Genomic DNA, 27,904 nt, shown 5'->3' with positions numbered 1-27,904 from the left:
ATACTGGGCTCCTTTCACCGCCAGTGCAGCAAAATTTGTGAATATAGGGCATGTGAATATAGGGCCTGCAAGGATCTTAGCCCCCTCCCATTTCTGTAATCCTAGGCAGCCAGCATGAGGCATATTTCTTGTGGGCCACCATACATGACTGCATCTGCATCTGTATATGGTTGATGGGGTTACACTTTGTGCAGTATTTTCTACATTATTCTTCCACAAATACAGACTGGGGGATGGGGAAATATTGTCAATCATTCCTTAATCACCAATTTTGTTAAGACAGTAGTTTCACAATCATCAACATCAAGTTAGAAATATTTGAACAATAATACTAGATTATTTTTTTTATTGACAGTAACAAAATGCGGCTGAAACATTTTCAGTTTGCATATTGCCCTAAAGCTACAACAACAAATCGAGCTCAACAATTCATCATGACAGAACAGGAGCAATTTCAATGGTGTTTATCCGGAGAACAGTTTGAGGCTGAATCAAAACTGAAAGAGAATGGAAAAATACAGATCAGAGCACAGCTTTAGAATTGAATTACCTAAATATGTTAACACAAATGGCCAAATAATACTGTGATCCTGATCAAGGGGAAGAACAGTCAAATCTATTCAGGCTTCAATGGTACTAATAACGTATAACAAGCTATCATTTGTTCCTTATTAGCATGCTAATCAAGACAAGCCTAAAGATGTTGTTTCTGCTTGTTAACGTTTTTGTATTCATAGGCAAAATTTGAAGCTGATGGAAGACTACAGCCACACTTTATTATATTATCATGAAAGCTAAACTGGAAATTATTCATGAGCAAAAGGAAAGGGATTCACTTTCGTCACAGCTGATGGAGCACCATCCTGGTCATCTTTCCTATGGACACAGGTCACAGTGCTCCTTCGTTTCAGACAAAACACCAGCTTAAGTGTCATTACACCATTCTGCATTCTGAGGGTTCATCTTACTCTTTTTTCTCTGGAAGCGACGCTTTCGAAGGAATATCATACGTATTCTTGGCCAGGATTCGGTCTTCTCAATAACAGTAGCCTCCACACGGACAAGATCCTTCCTTTATAGTAAAGAAAAGACAAACAAGGTGTTTTACATTTCATTCTCATCAATATCTATGCTTTCTTATAAAGTGAAATAAGAATTTTCTAGAGTGCCTAAAAATTATCTATTTAGTAAATACTAGGGGCTCCTCTACCTTCCCCTGTCCCCCCATGGGTTGCCAACCCCCCTGCCCCCACGGGTCACCAAATCTGCCACACAGCCTCCTGCCCGGCCTCCAGGCTGCTGCCACCACCACTGGCCTCCTGCCCAGCCTCTCGGCTTCCTGCTAAGGCCCAGGCTGCAGCTGCCGTATGCCTTGCTGGCTTGCCTTGCCCCCACCATCATGCTGTGACCTCATGATGGTATGAGGGCTTGTAAAGCCTGCCTTTCAGGGAGGACTCTCACAAGGTGGCTTAAACAGATGAAAAAACAATATATCAAAATGTTTTCTTGAAGAAGTCATTAAAATTGAAAAACAGCAGAAGCAAAAAAATCAAGCCAGTGAAATCTTCACTAAAAAGCTGAATGAATAAAAGTATTTAAAAGTCCACTTGACGGAAATCAAAGTAGAGATGATGTGCACCTCCCAGGAGAAGGAATTCCACAATTGAGGGGCACCACTAAAAAGATCCTGTTCTTGGTATTCACCAATCTGATACCACTTAATGGTGGGCCAGAGAGCCGGGCCTCCAAGGTTGATCTCAAGGCCTGGGCAGGTTTGCATGGGTATAGGTGATCCTTCAAATAATCTGGTCCTGAACTATTTAGCCACGTTACACAAAAGAAACATAAGACACAGACCTGGCTCTGAGGCTTACAATCTAAGTACACAAGACACATAAGGGAAAGGAAGCAGAAGGAAACTGTTGGATCAATAGAAAATCTCAGTGTAAAGATGTTAAGTTTTTATGAGGTATTTAAATACACCAATCGATGAAGCCAGGTGAATGTCAGGAAAAATGTGTTCTAATTGAAATAAGCAATAACAAGATAACTGGAGTTAGGGAACAGATGATGTAATCTTGGGTTTATGGAGGACAATGTGTTACACACTATGCATTCTTCCCAGCCTCCACACCTTATTTATTTATTTATTTATTTATGTATCCTGATTGAAGATCTTAACTTGAGTCTCCCCAGTCTTCGCCCAATACTGTAACCACTACACCATGCTGGCTCTCCAATAAAATTGTTTGCAGAATTGCCATCTCAGACAGGGGAGCCTCCTGGTTGCCATACAACAGCCATTCAAACAACATTTCTGAACAAATCTACTCAAGAATAGGACCATAAGATTGGACTCCATGAGCCTAAACTCAGAACTAACCCCTACTGTATTCAATGGGGCTTGCTTCCTACTAAACAATTTTAGGATTGCAGCCTTACAATGCAATCCTAACCATGTCTACTCAGAGTTAAGTCTGTTTGAGATCAATGGGCTAACTCTCTGATAAGGAGGCATAGGATTGCAGTCTTAGGCTGCACTTAACCCTATTCACCTGGGTGAGACCAACTGGACTTACTTCTGAGTAGATATGGTTAGGATCACGCTGTTAGCCTATAGTCCTCATCCTCAAAATAGGAGTGAAAATTGTGGTCTATAATGTAGAAAAGGTTACCACAAATCTGAGAGGGAATGTTTAGGGAATAATTTGTTGTTATATGCCTTCAAGTCAATTAATGACTTATGGCGACCCTATGAATCTTTTCTTGGATATGTTCATAGGGTTTTCATGGTAAGAGGTATTCAGAGGTGATTGACCATTGCCTTCCTCTGAGCCTATGGCACCTGGTATTCCCAGGCAGTCTCCCATCCAAGTACTAACCAGGCCTGACCCTGCTTAGCTTCTGAGATTGGGAGTGATCAGGGTAGTATGGCCATAGGCGGGGAATAATTACTAAATTAGAATATAGTGATTCCCCCCATATTCTAGTCTTCCCACTCCCTCACCTCCAACAAAAGATCTTTAGTGTGAATTCAGCCTTATGGCTCCATGGGGTTGGCAGCAGGGAAGAACTCTGAGCAAATATTAGCTTATACCACCTGAAGTGTGATGTGCTCTGTTAACTTTTAGCGCATACCAAAGCAGCAGGCAACACATTTTCTTTTTTTATTAGTGCTTTTAAGTGAAAGCCTAAAACAGGTGGCTAACCCGCACCTAGCCCTCAAATATTTCCATGTGGCTCCAAAGGCTATTTTCTGCCCACTCCTCTTAACTACAGTCCTTGCTATTTCTGGGTTCCCCATCCCCAAAACTGACCTTTTAAAATAATGAATAATAATTAAAAATCCACATGTTTTCTGATTGTTTCACTTCAGAGTCCTTGCTAATTGCTTTGGGCATTTTGGGGTGCAAAACACCTTCAGATACCTCAAAAATAAAAAGGATCCGACACCTCCTCACAATGCCTATGAGTGTGTGTGTGAAAGAGAGATGCATGTATGTTTTGGCCACACTCCCTGTTGGCATGTAGTCCTTGGTGGGCTGGCTATCAGAGAAAGTGGACCGTGGATTATAAAAGCAAGCCACGCCCACCCTAAGATAAAAAAGTTCTGCCTTGATCTAGGTAGATATGTACATGCATGCACATAACAAATTTTACTTTGGGCAGCTCATTTGGGTCAGATTTTTATAACAAACTTGAAATAATAATAATATGAAATACTGTTGGCCACTCAAACTCTGTCTGCAGGAGGGAGGAGGAACAGTATAAGTACAGAGGTCATTTACATCTGAAGCAACTGAGTAAAATACACTTGCATAATCGGAAATTCTTCCAACACATTAAGGATACTTTTATTTGCCATGAAGTCAATGCCATACCAATCCCTTCCCTCCCCTTTCCCAAAGGGAGGATCATATGTCTACCAGCCCTACCCACTGCCATCCTCCAAACTAGACCAAGTACAGAGTTACAAGCATAGAGTAAATTCACTGTGGATTATTCCAGAAGATGATGAATCATTGTACAGAGAAGCCTTCCCTGACGTTGGATGTTCCCATGATCCCTGTCCACTGGCCATGCTGAGGGGAGTTGTAGTCTAACATATGGGAATCCAAGGGTGAGGAAGGCTGGTGTAGTAGAAGGCAAAAAAGACAGACATGAAGGCTATGTGTTCTCTTTGTGTCAGATCTCTTGTTTTTGCACATCACAGACTGGGTCCCAGAAACAACTGTGTTGGAGCTGTTTATTTATTTATTTATTAAATTTATATCCTGCCTTTCCTCCTAGAAGGAGCTCAGGGCAACAAATGAAAACACTTTAAAACATCTTAAAAACAAAAGACTTTAAAAATACATTAAAACAAAGCATCTTTTCAAACATAAAAACATCTTTTTAAAAAGCTTTAAAAACATCTAAAAAGGTAATTCCAACACAGACACAGACTGGGATAAGGTCTCTACTTAAAAGGCTTATTGAAAGAGGAAGAGCTTCAGTAGGCACTGAAAAGAGAACAGAGATTATGCCTGTCAAATATTTAATGGGATTGCTTTTGCCATAAGTAAGAGAACCCAAAATCATTGGGTGAGGGAATACCATGTGTCACAGCTGCCCTAAATAACTGACAATTGTGTCCCCCTCCCTGACAAGAAATGCTATTCACAGAGACAACCCCCACACAATCACGTAGCAAAGTCAAGGCATAGGTGTCAAAGTTGAAGGTATCAATCCTGCATTTCACCCCTAAGCCTGTTCCCCCTGATACTGAGCCTTCACAGTCTAAAATTGTCTTCAATCTGCTCTCAGTAGCAGGAGTAGCTCTGGCTGGATGCTTTCTCTCTCACACACTTTGCTTTCAAGTGCAACCCTGCACTCTTTCAGCTTGTGGTTATTATTCCTAGGACTATCTGAGAGGGACACTGTTATGTGCGTAATTGTCTCTTTTTTTCGGTACATCCTTCCTTCTGTCACGTTTGAGTTATCAGTAGATGTACCTTCCTATGGACTTTTGTGCTGTTTTCGACACAGTGCACTTGTCTTGAAAACATTTCAATAAAAGGTGGCAACTGACTTCAAGATACAATTATTCCAAATTATGCCTTACCCGAGAAGTGGTTTCCCCAGAAGGGTAAAGTCATCTGCTGCAACAAGCAATACCTGGACAAGATTAAATTATTCACATCAAACATCACATGACTGTAATAATATCATCAGAATTTTGTCATGGTACTTGGGGAAAATTATGTTTAAATCTAGATGTAGGTTTTCTATGCACAGCTTACAGCTGAATAAATAAAGATAATACACACTCAGAGTGAGGCAATAAATCTGTTTTCACACATGAAGTTATTTCTTTAGCTACTGTAGGAATCTCTACATATTGCAAAAGACAAAGGCAAAGTCTTCTAGTGGTGGTTCCAACAATGAAAACTCACAGATTTGCAGTATCTATGGGGGTTCAGAGCAGTCTAAACTGAAACCTCAGGAAAACAGGTAGCACCCTAATGCAGACAATTTGAATATTATGTTAAATGCAATGTGCTCACATCTCTAAGTAGTTGCACACAGTTGATAATTGGGAGCTTCTTAAGTTATGGTCTGGTGCTAAATCCTGCCAGGATAGTTGTCAGGATTTCCTAGAAGCTTGAACATGAAAGCCTGACTTTTTCACTCTGCGCTAAATTTCTGCACTCCCAGCTGTCAGCTTCTTGCAAACACCTCATCTGTTTCACATAAGGATGTGGCTGACAGGAGCACAGTCCCCAGGGATGCCTCTCTGAAATGAAATCAGAGAAATAGATTTGTGGGAAACCTCCTTCCCTTGCTAAATTATTCCATAAAGAGGCACTTTACTAGAATACAGACGTTAATGAACTAAACAACTTCATTTTGTGGTATTTTATCTATGTCTTGATTAACCAGATTGTTTTAGTACTAAAGGTGGATTAGGTTAGATACTGTAGCATATCCCCATGATTCCCATGCCAGCCTCACTTAACACAAGTCAGAGCAGATGCATATGTGAACATGTAAGTATGCTGTATCTGGACAGCAACACAGAAATCTTAAGAGATGCTATTCGGTAGTATGATTGAGAGTAATATCTAAGAATGACATTGACTGATTCGGTTTGAATTAGGCAAATGAACCCCTCTAGTCTACATGAAAGTTCCCAGTATCTTTGTTTTTCCCCACCTCCAAAGCATGCTGAAATTAAAATCAAAGTTCAGATGAATCAAGGTTGGTATTTGTGGCTAGAATTCTTTTCTGGAATTAAGGAAGTTCTTCTATTAATGAGAATTCCAGCATCTCCTTTCAGTGAGTACGGAAGGAACACACTTACTCTCTTTCCATAGCAGCACTTTAGCAGCATTAATCATATAGAATAACAAGATGATACCATTGCCCAAAGTACTTTTTATAAAAAAGATCTTCTAGTACCATCATAAATTTATTTCTGGTTATTAGCAATTCTGAATCTGAAATTCTGTTTTCCATGTCTTTCCAAGATGCCAATGCATGGGAAGCATGCTTATTTCCAAAAAACAGCAAAATATTAGAGCAAACTGGCTTGGATAAGATTCAATGGAAGTACGAATCAAAACATTAACAGGAGAGGAACAAGACAAGTATGTTCTCCCAAAACATTAACTACTTTATGGAGTCTAGACATTTCATGGTTGCAATTACACAGTATGGGTCAGGATCTGTTTGTTCACACAATCTACTAGTGTGAGAGAACAGAGAAATGGCTTATTTTTATATTTATCAAAGTATTGCTATACTGCCATATAATATATCAGGGTGGTTTACAATGTTAAAACATAAAACACACCCATATATAAGGTACAGAATGTTGGCATTGCTGTGTGAACCACTCCAAACATTCTTGTGACGTTTAAAATTGGTTCCAACATTCATCTAATAATACAGGAGATTCACTCTCTAAAAAAAATCTGCACACTAATGAAACATATCTAATTTATATATGAGGATAAAATAATTAGTACTATAAAGCTTACCTTTTCCATGCGGATTCTGTCTCCACATTCAGCAGGTATGTCATTATCAATTAAAATCAAATCTTCACTGGTTACTTTCCACTGTCTGCTGGCAAAATGAACAACTGCAAACAGTCTTCCATATTGTCCAGTGGCAATTAGTTCATTCACTTTTTGAACAATCTCTGGATGAAAATGGATAAATTAGTGAATAAATGAGGCGAGAACTGATTGTATGGATTTAAGTGTGGATATGCCTCTGATAAAACAAATAGTTCTTTCACAGTGGCATAATATTCATGCCAGATTTCTCATTGTCCAACCACTACAAAAACTGATTCTACGGCATAAGCTGTGGTGAGCTCTTTTGAAGATTAGCTCAAGTTAAACTAAGGATGGGTGCTTCTCGTATACTCAGTGGCCAGTCTGGTCTCCAACAAACAGTTCCAGGGCCAAACATTTTATTATGATGCCCTCTTCCTTGATGGTTATGCTTTAAAATGTTCATTGCTGCCCACATGTGAGGAACTTCATAGTCATGGAGTACATGTTTTTAAGCACACATTACTTATCAAACCAAAGCAAATAGAAATGCAAGATGAAAGTGTGAAATCTCTCATCATGCACCCAAAGTTTTCAAAAACCGCATCGCACCTCGACTAAAATTTGACAAGGACTCCAGAGACCAGAGTAAATTATTTTGCAGACTTGTTCTGTGGATCAATTAGCAATCCCTAAACCTTATTCAACTGACTCAAGACTTTAAAGCCAACATCAAGTCAACACAAATGTTTCTAAACTTACAACCAGACCTGTGGTTCCATTCATTGTTTCTGTTATTAGCTCAGCTGATTGTCAATTTCTTTCCTATACACTTTGTGTCAATCCTCAGATATTCATAAGGGATAAGAAAAGAAAATGACGTCCGTTCTTGTTAATTAGAAATAAAGAATACTTGATCTCTTTCATACCCATTAGAGTCAGAATGTTTCTTTGGCTTGGACAACATATTAAAAAAAACTAATGCTTTACAGCAGGGGTAGACAATGTGGTACCTTTTGAACTCCAACTGCCATCATCCCTAACAAGCATGACCAATGGTCAGGAATGTTGTATCTCACAATATCTGGAGGGCACCATGTTGGTTACCCCTGTTTTGTGGTAAGAGAGTCTTTCTGATTCTTGGCACAGCTCCAGCTAAGTTGCCACCTGATTAAATTACTAAAATGACTTTATAAGATGTACAAGGAAAAGAAATGAAGCTGGTCTGAATGAATTGATCTTCATAAAATGACATACGACTATGATGCTCTTCTGGCTGCATTCCCTTAAGATGGACTGTCTAGAAATGCCACCAGATCATAACAAACTAATTAGATTGATCTCCTCATCCGTCACCAGTCTAGATCATTCCCCCCCACTGTTCTCTATACTTTCATTCACTCTCTATAATAATTTCTTACAGAAAATGGCAGAACACAGCCATCACAATTAGGAAACTGATCAGTAGAAACATTCCTTATTTGCTGTATTGTCAAGGAAGCTGTACTCATTTTAAGAATATACAGCACTGCCTCATTCAGAAGCAGACCAATGGCCTAGATCTACTTCTTGTTCACCGATGTTCACTCTGGCAGTCAGTGATTCTCCAAGCGCCCAGGCAGAGCCTTCTTGGAGCAGTTTTATTTGTGATACACCCACACACACCACCTTTTACTAAAAGTATCCATGATGGCTAACAAGAAATTAGCTTAAATAAAATAAAAATACAACTAATTAATTTAAAACAAAACTGTTAGAATAAGGCTGCAGTAATATTCCTTCCTTCAAAAATGCTTAATCAATAAAACTATTTCCCTTCCTCCCAGCTTGCTACTGGAAGGAGAGAAGAGTGGGGGCCAAAGATGCTTTAACTGAAAAAGCTACTGGACCGAACCAGGATCATGCACCTTCAGCAAATGCTGCACACCTGAGCTATGGCCATATTACTCTGTCCCATAGAACCTCCCCTGAGTTCTATCTCCTCCTTTGATCTGATCTTGGTTCCCAGGCTTGGGAGAGTGAACACCATTAAATACTAGAAAAGTAGTCTGTCTTTGCTACTTGGGAATGCTTAAGTAATATTTTTCTGACCAACAGCAGAATCCTATGAATGTTCATTCAGAAGTAAATCGTTCTGTGTTCAATAGGACATGCTCCCAGGTAAATGTGCCTAGGATTGCAGCATTTGGGAAGGTAATTATGAACAAGTTTAAGAATCCTTGTGCTATTGCATTTCTAAATTGCTTAGCTAAAAATGTCAAAAATTCCCTAAGCACCCTCATGAGCATTTTTCTGCAATCTGAAACACAAGATCAGATTTGTCTTCTACTGATGAAGGAGAAGAACCAACTGGAGAGCTACTTGATCCTGGATGCTAAATGATCACAGTCTTAGGGTAACCATCACCACATACATTTATCACACAAAAAGTATTCCAGACCATATCTCAGGCAATCTACACATCATCCCAGGTAGTCTGTCTACGTCTGGGTTTTATCTGAGGAAATGTACTGCTATGTATGAAGTACGAGCTTTCCTACAATATTTCTAGGGATGACTAGACAGCCGTCATGAAGACAATGCTGTCTGTCATTTGATATAACAAACTGGACCCTTCACAAGCTTACTTGGAAGTGTTCATGCTGCATTTAAGGAACAAGTTGGTACAGCTACATATAAATCCGTTTGCTTGTAAAAAGGAACTCCTGCTTCATGCTTAAAATTACTGTCAGCTAAGTTTGTGGCAAGGGCTGTGGCTCAGTGGCAGAGCACATGCTTTGCATGCAGGAGAACCCAGGTTCAATCCCTGGCATCTCCAGGTAGGGCTAAGTGTAGGCATTACTGAGCTAGACGGACCGATTCTCTGACTTGGTATAAGGCAGCTTCCTGTTCCTTTGTCCCCTACTGTGTCACTTGCTCCTATTTTTCCTATGCTCATGCTCGTTGTGCACCTGCACACTATGAAGACATAAAGCAGAAATAAATGTGGATAATCAGAAATCAAAATGAAAGAAAACAAATACAGCAAAATGGTACAGCCATATCCTTTGCTTTTGAGCAGCTACATCTATTCACCTTTGTGATGATTTGCTTCTTCTAGGGGGTCAGGTAGCTTGATTTCAGGCCACGGAGGATCAGACAAGGATGTTTTTGGACAAAGTCTGTGAAATAACAAGAATCTGTTTTTATAAATGTAATAGCCAAGCACACAAGCCTATAATACAGGGATTTACAATTATTGTCCTTAAATAAGAAAGAAAAAAGCTTTATCCTAGAAACAATAAACCAAAACCTGGAAAGCAAACTTAGTCAGAGAGTCCTTAACATCTTCTGTATCCTTATCTGTTTTTCAAAATGTTTTCCTTCATAGCTTTCTAACAGTGCAATCCATAACTAGGGATATGATCTTTCCTGTTACTGAATTTTTATATGAAATAGACTTTCATTTTCTGTCCATCTAGCGAGTTTTATGTTGCTGCCACATGTCAGGGATCAGTGAGAGGAGTTCAGCCAAATAGATTCAGAAAACTCTTCTCTACAGATCCAGCAAGAACACCTTATGGAGTCCCAAGTGATAGAGAAGCTGGGTATAAGAGACCACAATGATGTAAGTGAGACCTGGGGTATGGAGACCCAAAGTTTGCATTTCCTTCTTAAAACTAGAATTAGAAATGGCACCGATGGCAAATTTTTGGCTGTGCAGAACTTTTGAACACAGAACACATAGAGGAAAGTGCTACTGCACTCATGTTTTACTTCTAGGCTTCCCATACACATCTGGTTGGCCACTATGAGAACAGAACGCTGGTGCAGATAGGCCTTTGGCCTTCTCCAGCAGGGCTCTTGTTATGTCTGAGGTAGAGAATGTGGCATACGTCCATGCAAAGAGAACTGGGAAAGACGCTAATGTAAGCCAGGTGCTTTGCAAACGATCAGAAATCACTGCTATGTTTATATTGGAGACTTAGAACCAGTAGGGGGTGGTCTTTTGGGTGAATGGGGCACTGCCCCACCAAATCTGGTCAACTCCAGCTCTCTCCTGCCTGCTTTCTTACTTACAATCAGTCCAGAGAGCTGCACTGCCCACCAGCTTCCTTTTCCATAGACTCAATGTTGCCCTTGTAGAACTCAGCAGAGAGGAGGATGCAGACAAAACTAGAATTAGATGGCTCTGCCTGGCATTGGCTCTGGCTCCACCTAGTGTTGGGCTCACTTCTTTCTGCCCCACCAATCCCAATGGGGACCAGCCACCACAGTGTGGAACAAGAACTTTTATAGATGCTACAGAGTAACCTCATCTCACTTTGGTAAGAGCTAATTTAACAGGCCTTGCCCCGCTAATGGTGAACCTATTTCATGATACAAAAGTATTACTAGAACTTCTGATTACAAAGGAAACATGACTGCTGGATAATTAGAACCAGAATTATTAATGGGGAGGGACAATATTTCAGTGGTAAAGCACATGGTTTGCAGACTGGATATCTCAGCTTCAGTCCCTAGCATCTCTGTTGAAAAACATCCAAGTATGGCCTTAAAAAACAACAGTCAGAGGATGTATTCCTGGGCTAAGAAAACCAACAGCTTGCCTAGCTATTACTAGCTGAAACATACTAAAAGAATTACAGCACAGACAACACTGAAGACGGATCTAACTAATTTTCATAAAATTAAACAGGTTTCATTCACAGGTTTCAAAAAGCTTTGTTCTGAAAGAATGCTGTCTCTTCACCTACACTAGCTTTATTGTAGGATGTTCACAGATGTTTATAGCGATAACACAGGTTTCCTCCTGCGGCAGAGAACCTGGTGTTTGCTATGGGAAGGCACATGCTGGCACCAGATCCCCAATTTATTATTTACTCTCCATTCCAGCTTCATTGGGGAGACTAAAGAGCAGCTGCCCCAGGATGCTAATATCCAACTAAATGTTGCTATTATAGAAGCAGCAGACATTTTGCAGAGCTGTTGAAAACTGTAGTCCTTGGAAAAGACAGCCTAGCTGCACACTGGAAATGCTTTGTCTTATTTTGCAATCAGCTTCGGAAATGAAGCAAATAAATTTCCTCCAAGGAGACAGCCACTGCTCCCAGTTCTCACTGCCCTCCAACAGAATAGCACTTGCAAGGAAAAGCCCAGAAAAAGGAAAGATGAACACATCATTGGCACAAGCAAAGGGCAAAGTCCATTCCCCACCTCATGGAACAAGGCTAAGTTCACACCCCCAAAAAAGGGATAAGCAGCTCTTAACTGGACTAGAAATTCACTCCATATTTGAAAAGGATAGGCCTATTCAGAAGCAGGAAGGGAAAGGAAACAGGCAGGCCCTCTGTCAGAGTTTTGTTTGCAAGCGTTCGCTGGGAGAAAAAGACCTCCACTAAATGGAAAAGGAGCAAAATTTGGAGCTAAATGTTTTCTTCAAATAATGTGATCCCATAGCTCAAATTTTGTACTGGGGATAAATTAAGGTAATTTGCAAATGCATTTTCTCATGCTCATAAGGACTAAGAGAAAACTGGAATGCCGGGGGACGGAGGCGGGGAGAGAGACAAAAAGTACTGAAGTGCAGGGAGATGGAGTAGAGACTACAAGCCAGCATGAAGTGATCCTGCAACACATTTGAGAGCCCTTCTTCCGCCCAGATAGCAGGCACAAATTACTAGCGCCTGCTTCCACACAGTTTGTTGTTGCTTGTTAAGGAGCAACAAGCCACAATCCCCTGCTTCCGGTATTACAGGACGCCAAAGCTTCCAGGTTTGTTTATCCTACTTGTGCAAGGACAGGAGCAAAGTCGGAGTAATTGAGCAGTGTGCATAAGCATGTTGCTCATTCACAATAAGGCAGAAAGTTTGGCTTATTTTTACGTGTGAATGCATAGACTACTGCATACCCGATACAAAGCACATCCTTGTGTTCACCAAAATTAAGAGAGTTCAACAACGTTTTTCTAGGCAAACAAAAAGATCTGCAAGGTTTAGGCTAAGCCTTTCAAAATTGGTCACCTAGCCCTATGGGAATCCTGATGGAATTTTTATTTAAGATTCAAAGCGATTTGCTTTTTGTTTATGTGGAAGAGTAAACTAGATTAATCAAGAGAATGCAAGGTACAGTAGCTAAACACCACCTTTGAACAGAGAGCTGTTGTGCTTTTCTTAAATTGATTAAGGCAAGAAGGGAGCAAGTAAGTAGAGGAAGATAAGATCCAGGGCAGCCGGCACTATCTCCTGACTTTTTGATGGGGATCGGGCAATGAATATAAAACCGTTTGTGGAACTGGCTGAGGAACGCTCTGTAAACAGTTGTGTGCTGGCTTTTGAAGGCAGAATTGAGAAACTGTTGCCTTACCCAATACTTTATAAGGTTCGTGCAGTGAAGTCCAAAGATTAGACATCTTCCACATATTTTCATACACCTCTTCCTTTCTCTATAAGATCCCCACATGAACCTTGCAGACTGCACTTATAAGAGATTCTCTGTCACCCCCCCAAGAAAGAATGCTGCACTTCTCTGATAGCACAATAATTTTCTCCAAGGATGCTCACTCCAAAAAACCAAAATTCATATTTTCTTGATTGTAATGATTGACTTTTTACCCACCCTGCAACCTCATGCTGAAGGGCAGGTACTGAATAAATAATAACTGCTCAAACTAAGTAGACACCTGGCTGTCAGTTTAAAAGCTGAATTGGTTTTTCCAGCAACTATCTGTACTTTAGCTTACCTATAAGAAATGTTAAAAATTCCTATATAGTGTCAGCTTTTGACAGCACACATTTTCTGGAGGTGCAATGACAGGCAAGAGACCCTATTCCGCTGACATAAAACTGATGAACGTAAGCTCAAAGATGCATTCTTTGTCACCCATCAGTATTCTGTCAGTGAGAGTGGATTCCTCCAGGTTTGCACAAACTGTAGAAACCTACATCTCCATATTAAGAAGTAGTTCCTTAAAAACTTTGGAAATGTACTGTCTGGTTCTTTTGATCAAAAGGTTCAGAATTCACAAGGTGTCAGGAACTCACCTATGCAAATTCTTATTTGCTAGAGATGGTAGAGAATAACACCAATTAAGAAATTTGAAGAAATGATTTCATCTGCTAATAATAACCCTAAGTATGAAACAAGATCAGTCTCCCTACTGAGGAACCACTACTGGGTTTTGAGCAGTTTTCCATTAAGGTACATCCTATCGTCAAAAAGAAAAAGAAAGCAATAAAATAAAAGGGGAGTGGTGAGCAAAGAAAGCAACGCTAAAGAAATTGTTAATATTTGAAAGAGATTAGAGTAGCATCATTTTATTGCCATGCCCTTAAAAAAATAGACCATTAGAATACTCAGCAGATAAAGAGTGGTGAGCATCCAATTCGATATGTAGAAAAAGGGGGTCAAAGACCAGAATGCTGAAGTATTTTATAGAAAACTGGTTTTATTGCGAGATTTTTTTCAAAAAAGCCCAAACTGGTTTTATTGCAGAATATTTTTCAAAGAAGCCCAACGCGTTTCAGCCTGTAATCACAGGCCTTCATCAGGGGCTATAATATATTAAAACAGTGGGGACAAATGTCATTTCATAACTATGCACTGTATAGGCATGTATTTACATGTTTTTTTAAACAATTAAACACAATTTTCTTAAAATTGTTTCAAACAAACTTTTTTCTTAAAACAACCATCCATACTTACATAATAAACTTTTACAATGGTTAACCGAACAATTTTGGTCCTGTATTGCACTGATAACAATCCTCTTATACAATGCTAAGAGGGATCGCCTGCACATATATATCTGCATGCACGAAAAAATACCACCAATCCCATGTTTAGGAGGAGATAAATTATTTGACCTTTTCTTAATAGAAATACTAAATTATTTGACCTTTCTCATCTGAAGCAAAAAATGTCATTGCCTACCAAATATTCCAGTACAAATACAGAGGAAAATCCCCAAACATGAATTATATATACATTAATGAATAAAAACAGAAATAAAAGGTCAGATAGTCCTTTATAAAACCTACTTCCTCATTACTGGTTAAGCCAATATTTGCCCTGATAAAATGTCAGATGGTTTCTCCCCCCCCCTTTTAAATGCAGGTACATTCTATTCAGAAGTCTGTGGCACCAATTGTCCCTGAGAAGTGGCAGAGCTCACAAAAACTAGCACAGAATTCTGTTGACCATTCTATGTTTTATTAGCATAAAGCTACCATACAGTTTTATTTATATACTAAGAAAGTAATAATGCAGTGCCATGGGGAAGGTGTTCAGTCTCTTTTTAAACAAGAGTATGCAATGATCCATATTAATAGGGCAATTATGAAGTCTGACATACTGGCTAAATATTACCATATCCTTGTTGTGGTGTCACATGGCAAATGCTACCCAGAGCAAAGTACAGCCAGCCTTAAACATTAAGCAGATGCCATTTTTGTTACTGTTTCTATTTCTCTAACTTTGGTATAGCTTTTCAGTTGCCACTAGACAATTCCCCCACCCCTAAAACTGGTTTGCCTTTCACTGCAAAGATTCAAGAGGCTGTGCTCTGACCATAACACCTAATTTTGCTAAAGCTTCTGAAGACTTGATTAGTGAAGTACTGGGCTCTTTTGAGATAGATTTCATACAGCATAGGGCAACAGTAGCAATTGCTGCATCCCCACAGTTTTGTGCACATTTAGGATGCTGTAAAGAAATTCAGTTTCTCTCATTATAACCCAAATAAGAGGTATCAAAAGATATATTCTGTAACTCTTTCCATAGGTAGTATGCGGTATACACGACACAAAGTGTAGTTTGTTCTTCACTAAGAGTGAACAGCAAGCAGAACAGAAGCTGTGATTCTAGCAATGAATGAATGTTAAAATATTCCACTTAGTAGTCTACTTAACCGCCTTCCAAAAGCTGGAGGATGAATATAGATTTTGGTAGCATCAGATGAATTTGCACAGAGTATTTCATCTCCACAGCCCATGTTCAAGGAGACCATTCCATCCATGGCTGTCCTTACCATTCCACATGGCTGAAAGGTTGTGTGCAGGACTAGCATTGGGTGTGCAGCTTGGATACAGGGCTTGGATTCCCATTTTTTCATATCCTCAATACAGTGCTGAATTAGAGGCATAACCATGGCCCTGTGAACACACCCCAAGCAGTAATGGGTCAAGTTTCAATATATTATGAGACTCACAGCAGCCCAGATACCTTATAGGCATCCAATTATCTAGATACCCTGTGTTTTCTACCAACTGAAGACTGGATTACATACATTTAAGAGCAGCCCTATCAGTTAAGGGTTAGCAACTTAAAATTTTAGCTGCTGTTCCAATAAGCCTAATTGCCTTAACAAGTTTTAACATCTCAGTTATTCATAACTCTGCTATAAATACTTAACAGGGCTGAGAAAAGTCTGTCACTACAACTCGTTCACCTTTATAACAGGAGGTCCAATTTTTACGTTTTCTGGGAAATATACCCATATCGATTTGAGGATGTGCTTCACACACATGGCTTAGCTTGTGGAGTCTGTATGTATTTGATTCCATGTATGAAGCAGGCCTTCCCCTATAAAACACATGTCTGGATAGGAAAAGGTATTCACAGCATTATGGTTGTAGGGAATTTTAATTATGTATTAAAGAGAGGAGCTTTTATTGCAAAAGTCAATTGCTATAAAACATTTATGCATGTGAAGTTAATATGAACTGTAGTATTTTATACATTGTGGCCTATTTGTGAGATCAGGCATTTTTATGTGGGCTACATCAACACAAAGGGGTATTTCCCACTACATAACAAGTAGATGGAACAGACTTTCATCGGTGAGTGGTTCGGTTTAGGTTTTTACAAGGTAAAATGCACACAGAAAGCTGCAGTTTCTCCAACAGCTTGTTGCCTCTGGTTGCATCATCACGGGTATAACGGCCTGAAGAGAAGTTCACTCTATACCAGCCTTTCCTCAATGCAGTAACCGAACTGTAAGAACTGAAAAGAGGCATCTTTACAAAATAGTGGGAAATATCAGGGATGTTTGTTAAAGAACAAGCTGCAGGACCCATGAAATCCCACCTTAGATTGTTCTCAGGAGCATCCATGTCTTCATATATAAATTGGATGATACTGTTTTTGACTGAGTTTTTTCCTACAAGTTGGGCAGGAGCTAGCATGCCTAAGAGAGTCACGGAGGCATTGACTACAGAAAATGCGGCCACATTTTGTTGATACTATGAGCCGCCCACCATGGACAATCTCTGCATAGCTCTCCATGCAAATTGGACAACTCACAATGCCCAAGGACCTTGAGCTTGCAAATCCTTCCTCTCCCAATTCTCTGGGCAGCTTACTGGCGACAAGCACCTCACTCTCTGTATGTCTGCTGCCATCACCACCACTACTTAATATACAGCTGTCAGACAATGGTTGGCTTCTTAACTCTTGATTTTGCCACTGTCCATTCCCAACAAACACAACAGAATCATTATGTGTAAGATCAATGACTACAGGTTCTGAAGATTCACAGGTAAGGTCAATGATTTCCTTGTCAACACTTCCATCATCAAGACCGACTGGGTCTACTTCTGCAGCTGAAGCTGCCATTCTACTTTGCCTCCGAGTTTGCATAGAATGAGTCTTATCTCCACAATGCACTCTCTGAATGGCTTCCTGCTCAGTTTCTTTCCTATCACTCAAAGGAGCAGTTGGTTCCAGAAAACTGGGCCCTGCATTAGGAGAGGAGCCAGCAGTTGCAGCATGTAAAGGCAAAGCCATGGAGGAAGTGGACAGCAAGAAGGGGGGGAGGATTCTGGGTTCAGAAGCAGCTCCCACCACCATCTTGCCTAAATCACTATGAGGTCTTGCTGGGATGAGACCAGTGTCCCTCTTGTTTTTCCGGCACTTGGTTCCATCACGTTTTGCATTGGCTGAACTCATGGCACACCGGAATGGGAGAGACACAGGTTGCAGAGTACTTGCTTTCCCCCTTATCGCCAAATGCTGTTCACTGTCTAGTTGCCAACCAATTCTGCAACTTGATGATGATCATGAACACGCTCTAAAACAATGTTATGAAATTGGCGGCACTTTTGAGCACTGTAACTTGTTGGAGTTTCCTCTTTTGCACCAAGTACCATGAAGCTGGGAGCAAATTTAAATTCTTGAAGAGTTAGGGTGTGTTTCGTGTTACTCTTTAGAACTGCATTAAAGTGGGAAGAAACACGATTAGGCTGAGGGGCCAGCACACAAACATCAATTTTCTATTTTTCAGCCAAGAGGACAGCTAAAACAATAAGCATAATTAAAAGGTGGAATATCTTTCCCTACCTTTGATAGTCATCTTTATGCAAATAAAGGCGAAACAGGTGAAGGGAAGAATTCACAGAAGACTTAAGAATGCCTCTTGTCCAAAAAGAACCAGGGCTGAGGCTGCTGGGGAATATTAAACTATCTTGCCTTTGAGTTGCTTCTCCTAGTGGCCACCTCCTACTGCCCTTGCAAGAAACATTTCCAGGTATCCGATGCATTTAACCTATACTTCCAAACCTTGCAAATCATAGTCCCTCTATCTTGTTCTGTGTAGCTCTATTCTACCTTTTTGCACATGGGACTCCTATAGCGACTCTCAACAACTGCAAGAACAGGTAAATACGCCACCACCAATAAGCACAAAAAAGTTAAAAAAAACAGTAACACAATTAAACAGCTAAGTAACAAAGAATAAAATGGGGATTAAGAACAGACTCAAGAGAGCCATAAGATGTCCAACTCCCTATAGGCCTGGCGGAATAGGAAACATGTAACTTATTTCCCAAAGAGCCTGAGTTTGATGGGAAATGGGTCCCCAAAAGGAAGGTTTTGGGAAACGTATTCAACCAGTCCCAGGGTACCATTGACATGGATGCACAAGAGGCGCTTGTGAAGTTGCACTCTCAATCACCTCACAGTATAGTACAGGAATACCTCGCATTAACGTACTCAATGGGACCAGAGCGAGTACGTAAACCGAAAATGTCCTTAAAATGAAGCACTACCTTTTAAAACTTTTTTTACCTCTCCTTCATGCGGAGCCTCAAAGCCCCGCGCTCAAGCCTCTGCTGCTGCACTGCCACGCCTCTCAGCTGATCGCGATCGCACCTCCCAGCTGATTTGCAGTGGTGCGATCGCGTCTATTTCCACTCCCGCGCTCTAAATCCTCTGCTGCTGCGCTGCTGCGCCTCCCAACTGATCACGATCACACCTCCCAGCTGATTTGCGGTGGTGTGATCGAGTTTATTTCCACCCCCACATGCTAAAGCCTCTGCTGCTGCGAAGCGTTTCTGGAGAAATACAGGCATATGGAGCATGTACGTTATAGCGAGGCGACATTAAGTGAAGCGACGTTAAGCGGGGTATGCCTGTATTGCCCTCGTAGGGCCCTGGGCCTAATATGGTGAATCTGTTTTTAAACCAGAAGGAGCGAAGGGAACCTCTGCTGAAGCCTCCAGCTATCCACTCTACAGAGAAGCCAACTCCATCAGGCCTTTCCCTTCCCTGTTTTCTTGCAACAACATTCTATCAGGTTACAACAGAGAAAAAGAGAGAAAGAGGGCTGTGACGCACTTCCCTGGCTCTCCCTGTCAGGTTCCTACCTGCTCGTGGTTACTGCCTGTCTCTAGGCACCACCAGGGACTCCACCAGTCCGGACTGTCCTTTTATATGGTTTCTCTCCCTGCTCTAGTACAGATCTCAACAGATCCCCCTGCTAGGCAGCACCACCAGTCACGTCCTATAACCAGTAGTCCCAGAGACTCTGCCTGAGTCTCTCTATCTGGTTACTTCTGTGACTGAGTGCTAAAGCTGTCCCAATCCCTTTGATTTACTCAGACTGCTTGTGGTGTTATTCTACCCTTCTCCGCTGCCACCATTTGTTATCCTTCAGCCTTGGTATTTACCTTACCCTCCCTTCTGGTCTGTGAAACCCCAGCCAAGGATCTGGCCTTTGGTAAACCAAATATATTTATTAAATAACAAAGATAACAAGATTTCTTTAAAAGGCACTTAAGCATATGGTTACATCTATTCCTGAGGTACTGGTCTTAGTATTAATCCGAACTCCACCCTCTCCTCTCAAAACCCACCAAAACAACCCTCTCAAGTCCACCAACGTCCACCTCACATCCACACCACATCCACCCAGATTTACCTGACATTCTTCCTTTTATACTGTCAGCCATTTTAAACATTCAGCCAATCATCCAGCATTCTACTGCCCATTCACTCCCCCTCCTCTTTCACTCCACTTACCATGTATCTTCTAAACAAATAGCACTTACCCTATTTACACTAATACAGGATCATCACAAGGGCCACTCCACAGTTTCATCTGAGACAGCAACAATGTTTGGCTCCTCTTCTCCTTGAACTCTTTCCATTCCAGCTGGTTATTAGAAGAACTAGTGTCGGAGTTTGCTTCCCCCCCTTCCCTCCAAATTCTCTTTCGTTTGATGTTTTATCTAATATTTATTAGACTTAATAGACACTCGTTACCTAAAAGGTCTCCTAGTGACTTACATTTAAAAACAAACGTATACATTTTAGATTGCAAACTTGAGGGTAGGGACTGTCTTATTAATGATATCTGTACGCAGCTCTGGAAGCCTTTTAAACAGCAGAGTAAAAATGCTCTAAATAAATGTAACAGAAAAAATAAAGTAAGATTGGGATTCTAGAGGTGAAAGAAAACATATTCTGCCAAAAACTGATCTTACCTTTGCTTTGATGAGGTCCTTTGTGAACTTTGACTTCGAGTTGCAGACCACAATGTAGAGGCTAAAAGAGAAAGACAAGGGAATTAGAAACAAAGGAGTCACACTAGTATACTTGGACCCTGTTTTGATAAGCGACGAAGCTGTGCCAAGTCCAGGATTAGTGGGAATGGCTGTAGTGTCAAGAAAGAGATTGGGTGGGTATGTAATACTGATTACTATACCTTTCTTTAATGTCTTCAAAATTGATTTTGTCTTAACAGCAAAAATATTAATAGTCTACCAAGCATGAAAAGGCCCCTGCAGTCCTTAAAGACTTGGTGAAAGGGAGATGGGCTTAATGAAATCTTGCAGAGATTTATTTATTTGATTACATTTATATCACATCTTTCTTCTGTCACAGAAATTCAAGGTGGTGTACATGTGGTCCACAGGCAGCCCCCTCATTCAGACACTCACTAGACACAGACCTGATTAGTTTTAGCAAGATAGCGTTCTTATGTGCCTTTAGGCCATATCCTGGGACTTGGTTTGAAGACACTCAAGGTCACCACCACCTTGTGGGCTTGGCTTTAACAATCCAGTGTTAGCTTCTCTGGATTGAGCAAGCTGAAAAATATAAAGTTAAAAATAGTTTTAATGTAATTCCTTCTACTGCAGACAACAAGCAGCAGAAATAATGACAACAGAGTGAAAAATGATGATCATAAACTTGACCAAATTAATGCCAAGATTAGTGAAAATCCATTTTGGAAGACGGTATTCCTAACGGCTTATTAATTTAATCATCTTTTTGCAGTCACAACACCAGATTGACTTTCCGTGCAAGGAAAAGACAATCTGCACAACCTGAACATGAAAACATGGACTATTAACTAGGGAAGTTACTTCAGGCAGTTTCTTTAGGGAAACCCTGGGGCCCTTTCCTTCTAGTTCTAGCCTTTGGGGCTCAAGCAGTTAGTTAACAGTGCGATCCTAGGAAGACTTTGCACACCTAAGATCATTGAAGTCAAAAGGACTTGGGCACCCCCAGCTCTGCACAAGATTAGACTTTCACAGTCCTGAAAGTAACTGTAGTATAATCAGCACATTTTACATTTGATTACAGGCAGAAAAAATCCAAACCTCAGCTGTTCTGACTATCAGAGTTTTTTCCTTCTTGATGATCTAAAATCCTATTACTTGGAAATAAAGTTCCAGAAATTTTGACTCTGCTTGGTAGCCAGCCAGAAGACTGAGAGAAACACAAACGATTCCATTCACACTACAAGATCTCACGGCTCCTCCTTTCAGCTGTAACCCCTTTTGCTCTTGGACAAACTGCTCCTGAGGGTTGATTGGACCCTCTAGTAGAGCATGGGATGGAACATGGGGGGAGAGGGCTGCAGCTGGAAGGGGAAATAATGGACTCCACTGAATCAATTCACACAGTGGGCTTTCCAGATCCCACCCACTGCCTCTACTAATCAGCAAAGTTCAGCATTTCCCCTCTTCTGCCTGCTACCCAGTGAAGGAGTTTTGACATGGGAGCAGCAGCTATGTGTTTCTGCACCTACGAACACACAGCCCCTCCCCTCAAACCCATTACATTAATGCTGCATCCCAGCAGAAGATGTAGTCTGGCACCATTTTGAAGGAGGCACCCTCTGCTTTCCTGTGTTTGCAGTAGCTTTCAGAAGAGACATTATTCTTGCAGTGGAATATATAGTAATCTTTCCTTCCTTGCAAGTTGCCAGAATAAAACCACTGGTGAGCATGTTTATGGACTTCTGGCTGCTCGTTTTGATGGTGTACCTACCAAACAGTTATTCATCAGTACATTTCATAGCCAGCAGCTTTTGTTTGTTTGTAGTGTAAGAATTCTTATGAATCTTGTCACTATCCATAAAGCGCACAAGGTAATTCAAGAAGCTCTTATTTATTTATTTATTATTTTATTTATACCCCTTCCTTCCTTCCAGCAGTTCCTTGCTGAACTTACTCTTACAGAAACACTGGAATCACTTTAGGGGAACAGATTACAGGTTTAAAAACACAATCCTAATCTTGCTTATCTAAAGCTTGCTCTGATTTCAGTAGAACTTCCAGGCCAGGTATGCTTCAGACTGTAGCCTTAAAGAGCTGGTACAAGATAGTTAGCCTATACTTTGGGCTTAATTGTTATACTATATTCAGAATAAATAAAATGGGAAAATTTTACAAATTTACAAAATTAACACTTTTGCTCCAGTTATTCAGATATATTCAGATAGCTTCAGAAACATAGACAGAACTAATACATTATTGCATAGAGCAATACTGGGCAGATTTGAATTTAATTTTAACCAATCAGCCTATTTTCCATCCTCTTCCATTTCTTTATGCCAAGTCTGAATCCACTAGCATGCATGTTTAAGTGCAACACCCCTGCAAAATTTAACTAGACTGAAGCCTTATGTTCAGCTGCAAGCTGGAATACATTGCTCCCGTACAGGACCAGCCCCAGATCTGAGAGGGTTCAACCCACCACCACTTCACTGTCTCCTCTCCATGCTTACAAGGGGGCAGCGGGATGGGCAGCAGTGCCACAGCAAGCAACAGGAGGGCTGGGCAGTGGTGCACAGCCTGCTGCTCTAAGAGAAGGGCTAGGGTGTAAAGAAAAGGGGGGAGAGTGGAGCTAAAAAGAGGCTGACATCAGCAGTGGTGGGCCCTCAAAGGGATATGGACCCCAGCTTTGCCCTGTCATAATCTGGGTGCTGGTGCCAGGTGTGCAGGTATGAGGCTAGATAACATTGTAGAGATGCATACGATAGTAGAAACAGGCAGGAGGGAATTGGATTGTAGGTGGGATACCTTCAACAGATGTAGGAGGAAGGGGAAACTGAACAGATGGCAGTACTTAAGGTGAACTACATAAGCTTTAGAGGTCTTAAATGTTGTGGCATTTTCTAGGCCAGTGGCTTTTACCCAATTGTTATGACCCGAGAAGTAAGAGAAGCTGGATACCGTGGTTTACCTTGAAGGACTCTTGGTTTAACTTGGACAATGAAGGTGTGTCTGGCAACTTCACTGTACAACCTTTGGCATATGCTGAATATGCACCTCTTTAAACTGGCCTTTGACACTGGAGATGTATATTTTTTAGAACCCGCCCTATTTTCTGTGATTTTTTAAGGTTATTTTTAACTGTTTTAATTATGTGTTTTAAAATTGTTGTAATCCGCCCTGGGATCCCTGGATGAAGGGAGGCTAATAAATTCTAATAATAATTTTATGCTGCTTTTGTGAACTTGTGACCTCTTAGTTTATTAGATTTTGTTTGGATTGGCATTTTTATAATTTCATTCATTCTTGTAAACCATCCTGAGAATATGGTTGAATGGGAGCATAAAAATACCTATAATAAATTAATTAGGTTGCATTACTTCTGGGGCTAGTGGGGAAAGGACAGCAATATGGGAAAAAATGCCCTTTAACAGCCAAAGCGTGCTGAAATAGCAAATTCAGATAAATGCTTATTGGCCTATTATCTATATGGTACCAAAGTAATACTAGTTTGAAAGGGCTTGAAAGCACTATTAGAATGACAAGAATTTTGACTGTCACCAGAACAATTGAATATATCGCAGAGAAGTCCTTTGTAGCAGGGATGGGAAATGTGGCCCTTCAGATGTTGGCGGACTGCAACTCTCAACATTCCTGACTATTGGCATTGCTGGCTGGGATTGATGAGCATTGGGAGTCCAGCAACACCTGGAGGACCACAGATTTCCCAGTCCTACTTCATAGCCACCAAAAGCAAACCAGCACTCAGCACTGTTGAAACCTATAGTGAACACAGAGTTGACTGAGATCTTGCTACAAGGCTGATTCCAATTACACCAACCTTGTAATCTCATCCAGGTTGCAGACTATTGATTAATACATTTACTTCCAGTTTCCATAAAAGCGTGATGAACACATTTTAGTCATAGCCAAAACATTCCCTCTCAGTAGGTGGAGAGAGGCTAAGTTCTACCCAAAGATTTGTCCCTAAGATATGTAGCAACTTGAAAAACAGCTATTTTGGAAAGTATATCTGGCAATGAAGGAGGTTGCTAAACTGCAAAGTTCAGAACAGCTCATCTAAAAAGGAAAAATAAGTGTATTTTTCACTTCTAAAAGTATGTATATATTGTTGACTGACAAAATATCAAGGTAGTGTACAATAATATATACATATACCAGAAAGCTTAAGATACAACACAAAATAATCAAAAAAATAACTGGATTGTCTTTAAAAACTTAAAACTGTCTGCATAAAAACGTCTTCAAGAGACATCTGAAAGTTAGCAGCAAGGATGCCTACTGAATCTCTGGCTAGAAGAGTGTTCCACAGCACAGGATTAGTGACAATAAATACCTGACTTCTGGTTGAAGCCAGACAGCTTCTAAAACACAAGGGGCAACTAAGTGCGCTCCTCTAGATGATCTCAGTGATTTAAGCTGGGATATAAGGGCTCAGGCGGTCCTTACGATATTCTGGATCCAAGTGGTTCAGGGCTTTGTATATTAATACAAAAAACCTTGAATCAGGGCCAGTAGCGAATGGGCAGCCAGTACACATGTTTTGCAGATGTGTCACATGATGTCAGCCATCTGCCACCATCAACTGTCTTGCCATGACATTCTGCACTAGGCAGAGCTTCTGGACCAGGTCCAAAGGCAACCCTACATATAGTGTATTGTAATAAGTCAGTCTTCAGGTTATCAATACATGGACTACAGTGGCCATACTATCCTGATCCATATATGGCCGTAACTGGCATACCAGACAAAGATGGTAAAAAGCCAGGAGGTCGCTTGGGTTTCTAATGACAAAGATGTATCCAGGAGTACCCACAAACTATGTACCTGCTCCTTCACAGGGGCTGTAATCTTGGCCAGAACAGGCAATTGGTCTATCTACTTGACACAGGAACAAACTACCCACAACAGACTCCTTTGCAGGATTAATGGCCCTCATCCAGCCCACCACTGCATTCAGGCACTGGTGTAGGGCTTGCACAGTTACTCTTGATTCAGATGTGATAGAAAAATGGAGCTGTGAGTCTCAGCATACTAATGACACCATTCTTCCAAACTCCTAATGACTGTATGCAATGGCCTCATGTAGATGTTAAGTATCACTGCAGACAAAATAGTGCCCTGCAGAACTGCACAGCACAAGTGGTAGGGGGCCAAAGAACCCCTCCCCCCTCTGGACTTGACCACACCAGTAAGGACGAAACCATTGTAATACAGTTCCTCCAATAACCATCCTGAATAGTCTGTCCAGGAGCATAACATAGTTAACAGTATCAAAAGCCACAAAGAGTTTGAGTAAGAGTAATAGGGTTGCATTCCCCCATTCATCTCTTAATAAAGGTCATCTGTCAGGGTGACCAAGGTCTGAACCCAGAATGAATCCAGATCCAGATAATTACTGCAATCCAGAAACACTTGCAGTTGTTCTGCCACAGCCTTCTCTATGTTCAGTTTTCTATGGCTAAATCCTAGAGCCTTCCATTTCCATTTAATTATTTATTTATTGGATTTCTTAGTCGCCCATCTGGTTGGCCATCCAGCCACTCTGGGCGACATACAAAATGAACAAAATAACACACCAATACAATAACATTAAAATCTAAAAGCGATAATGGTAAAATCTAGCCCATCCCAAAGGCCTGCCTGAATACTTTTACTTGTTAGACATTTCCTCAAAAACACCAAAAAAGCAAAATAGTTGAAGCAGTACTGTGTAAAATATATTCTTCGATTTTAGCAATAATTTTTTAAGTATTAATATTTTAATTCTTTTCCTGTAATTTGTATTAAAAGGGCAGTTTTATTTACAGAATTTGATTCCTTTACATTTTAAGAAAATTATTAAATATTTTAAAAATAAAACCAATTTCCCCCCATTAATTTTAGTTTTATAACTCAAGGCCTCTTATTTTTCAATATGTAAATAATAATAATTTCAGTGGAGCACAAAATGGCAAGTTTTTAAACAACCAGGCTAGAGTGAGATATAAAATCGATAACCTTTTGAATTACTGCTATTCACAGACAGACAAGGATTAATTAACTTACTTTGTTCCTTAAAAACCATATCCCCCCATTATCTGCTTTACAGAACAGGAATTACGCTGCTGTTGAGAGGAATGATGAAGTCTTACCACCACTCAAACACAACATAAAAATACAGGTTAAACATACACTAGAGAATGTCTGCAGACGCACTATACACAGTGAGGTTAGAAAGAAGCGAGGACTAAGAACAGAAGTACTTTGGTAACGTAAAAAGGCTTAAGAAATGACAAAGGTTAGGATGATTCCTTCTAACACAAGGCACAAGCTACAACTTAAAAGTAATCAGTGTAAGCAATTGGAGTAGAATATGAGAAACCTTGGTATAGAAAGGGGAGCTACGCGTTAGAGAGGAAATTTAACGCACTTCAGAAGCACAGCAGTGAAAGAATAGGAAGAGGTAAGCAAGAGGAAAAAAACTCATCTCTTACAATAGATTACAATCCCCAAACTGTAGCTAGAAGGAAACGGTGTAAAACCAACCAGCGTCTCACCTGCCCACGCTCCCGGTCGGCTTAACAGGCACCGAAGAGCAATTACAGATGCTACGGCCATCACCGCCAGCTCTTGCTTTTGCCTTGCAACCCCAACGGAACCGGAAATACAGCTCCGGGGGGACAGGAGCAGCGACTCACCAAGCTGGCGGGAAACAGAAGCCCGGCTTTAAGGAGCTGTTCTGCCTCTTCTTGGAGTTTGTTATCTGTCCCCTCTCATGATCCTTCTGTACGTCTACCGGAGATTACCACGATGGCGACGCTGGTTCAGGATTTTGTGTCTCGGCAGGTGGAGCTGCTAAAGGAGGAAAGAGAGGCCGAGATTGCGGAAGCCAGGTATCGCTAGTGGGAAGTTGCCTATGTAGGATCCCTAGGGCGCCAAAACAAGCAGAGTAGATTGATTTATATTACCAACGGAGAGATAGAACTGCTTAAATCAAGAGGTGGTATTCACTCCTAGTCTTACTCAGAGTAGACCTACTGAAGTTAATAGACATGGCTACCTTACGTTCATTAACTTTAGTGGAACCACTCTGAGTAG

General features: G+C 40.7%; 3 protein-coding genes and 1 pseudogene across 4 annotated transcripts in view; 1 reads left to right on the top strand and 3 right to left on the bottom strand.

The window, feature by feature from the left end:
• Positions 1 to 331: 331 nt before the first annotated feature.
• Positions 332 to 27,498, bottom strand: MRPL21 (mitochondrial ribosomal protein L21). The gene is made up of 7 exons (XM_061609918.1): positions 27,364 to 27,498; positions 20,783 to 20,843; positions 10,119 to 10,204; positions 7,023 to 7,186; positions 5,105 to 5,157; positions 969 to 1,072; positions 332 to 497 (listed from the first exon to the last, which is right to left on the bottom strand). The coding sequence occupies exons 1-7, from the start codon at positions 27,422 to 27,424 to the stop codon at positions 433 to 435; spliced, it is 594 nt and encodes a 197-aa protein (XP_061465902.1). The 5' UTR covers positions 27,425 to 27,498; the 3' UTR covers positions 332 to 432.
• On the bottom strand, positions 2,834 to 2,942 carry LOC133378540 (5S ribosomal RNA; annotated as a pseudogene).
• On the bottom strand, positions 14,469 to 20,490 carry LOC133378265 (E3 ubiquitin-protein ligase RNF4-like). The gene is made up of 2 exons (XM_061613072.1): positions 20,348 to 20,490; positions 14,469 to 18,231 (listed from the first exon to the last, which is right to left on the bottom strand). Exon 2 carries the CDS (start codon positions 17,967 to 17,969, stop codon positions 17,139 to 17,141), a length of 831 nt encoding a protein of 276 aa, XP_061469056.1. The 5' UTR covers positions 17,970 to 18,231; positions 20,348 to 20,490; the 3' UTR covers positions 14,469 to 17,138.
• Positions 27,455 to 27,904, top strand: part of IGHMBP2 (immunoglobulin mu DNA binding protein 2) — a 110,420-nt gene continuing 109,970 nt past the window's right edge. The window contains exon 1 of one of the 2 annotated variants that reach the window (XM_061609917.1): positions 27,455 to 27,699. In XM_061609917.1, coding sequence (XP_061465901.1) covers positions 27,617 to 27,699 — 83 coding nt within the window. In that variant the 5' untranslated portion in view covers positions 27,455 to 27,616. The remainder of the gene's footprint in view (positions 27,700 to 27,904) is intronic. The other variant, XM_061609916.1, reaches the window with a different exon arrangement.

The sequence above is a fragment of the Rhineura floridana genome, chromosome 2 (genome assembly GCF_030035675.1).
Source record: "Rhineura floridana isolate rRhiFlo1 chromosome 2, rRhiFlo1.hap2, whole genome shotgun sequence".
In the NCBI taxonomy this organism is placed as follows: Eukaryota; Metazoa; Chordata; class Lepidosauria; order Squamata; family Rhineuridae; genus Rhineura; species Rhineura floridana.
Note: the sequence above shows the minus strand (reverse complement) of the source record. Positions and strands in the feature narration are given on the sequence as shown.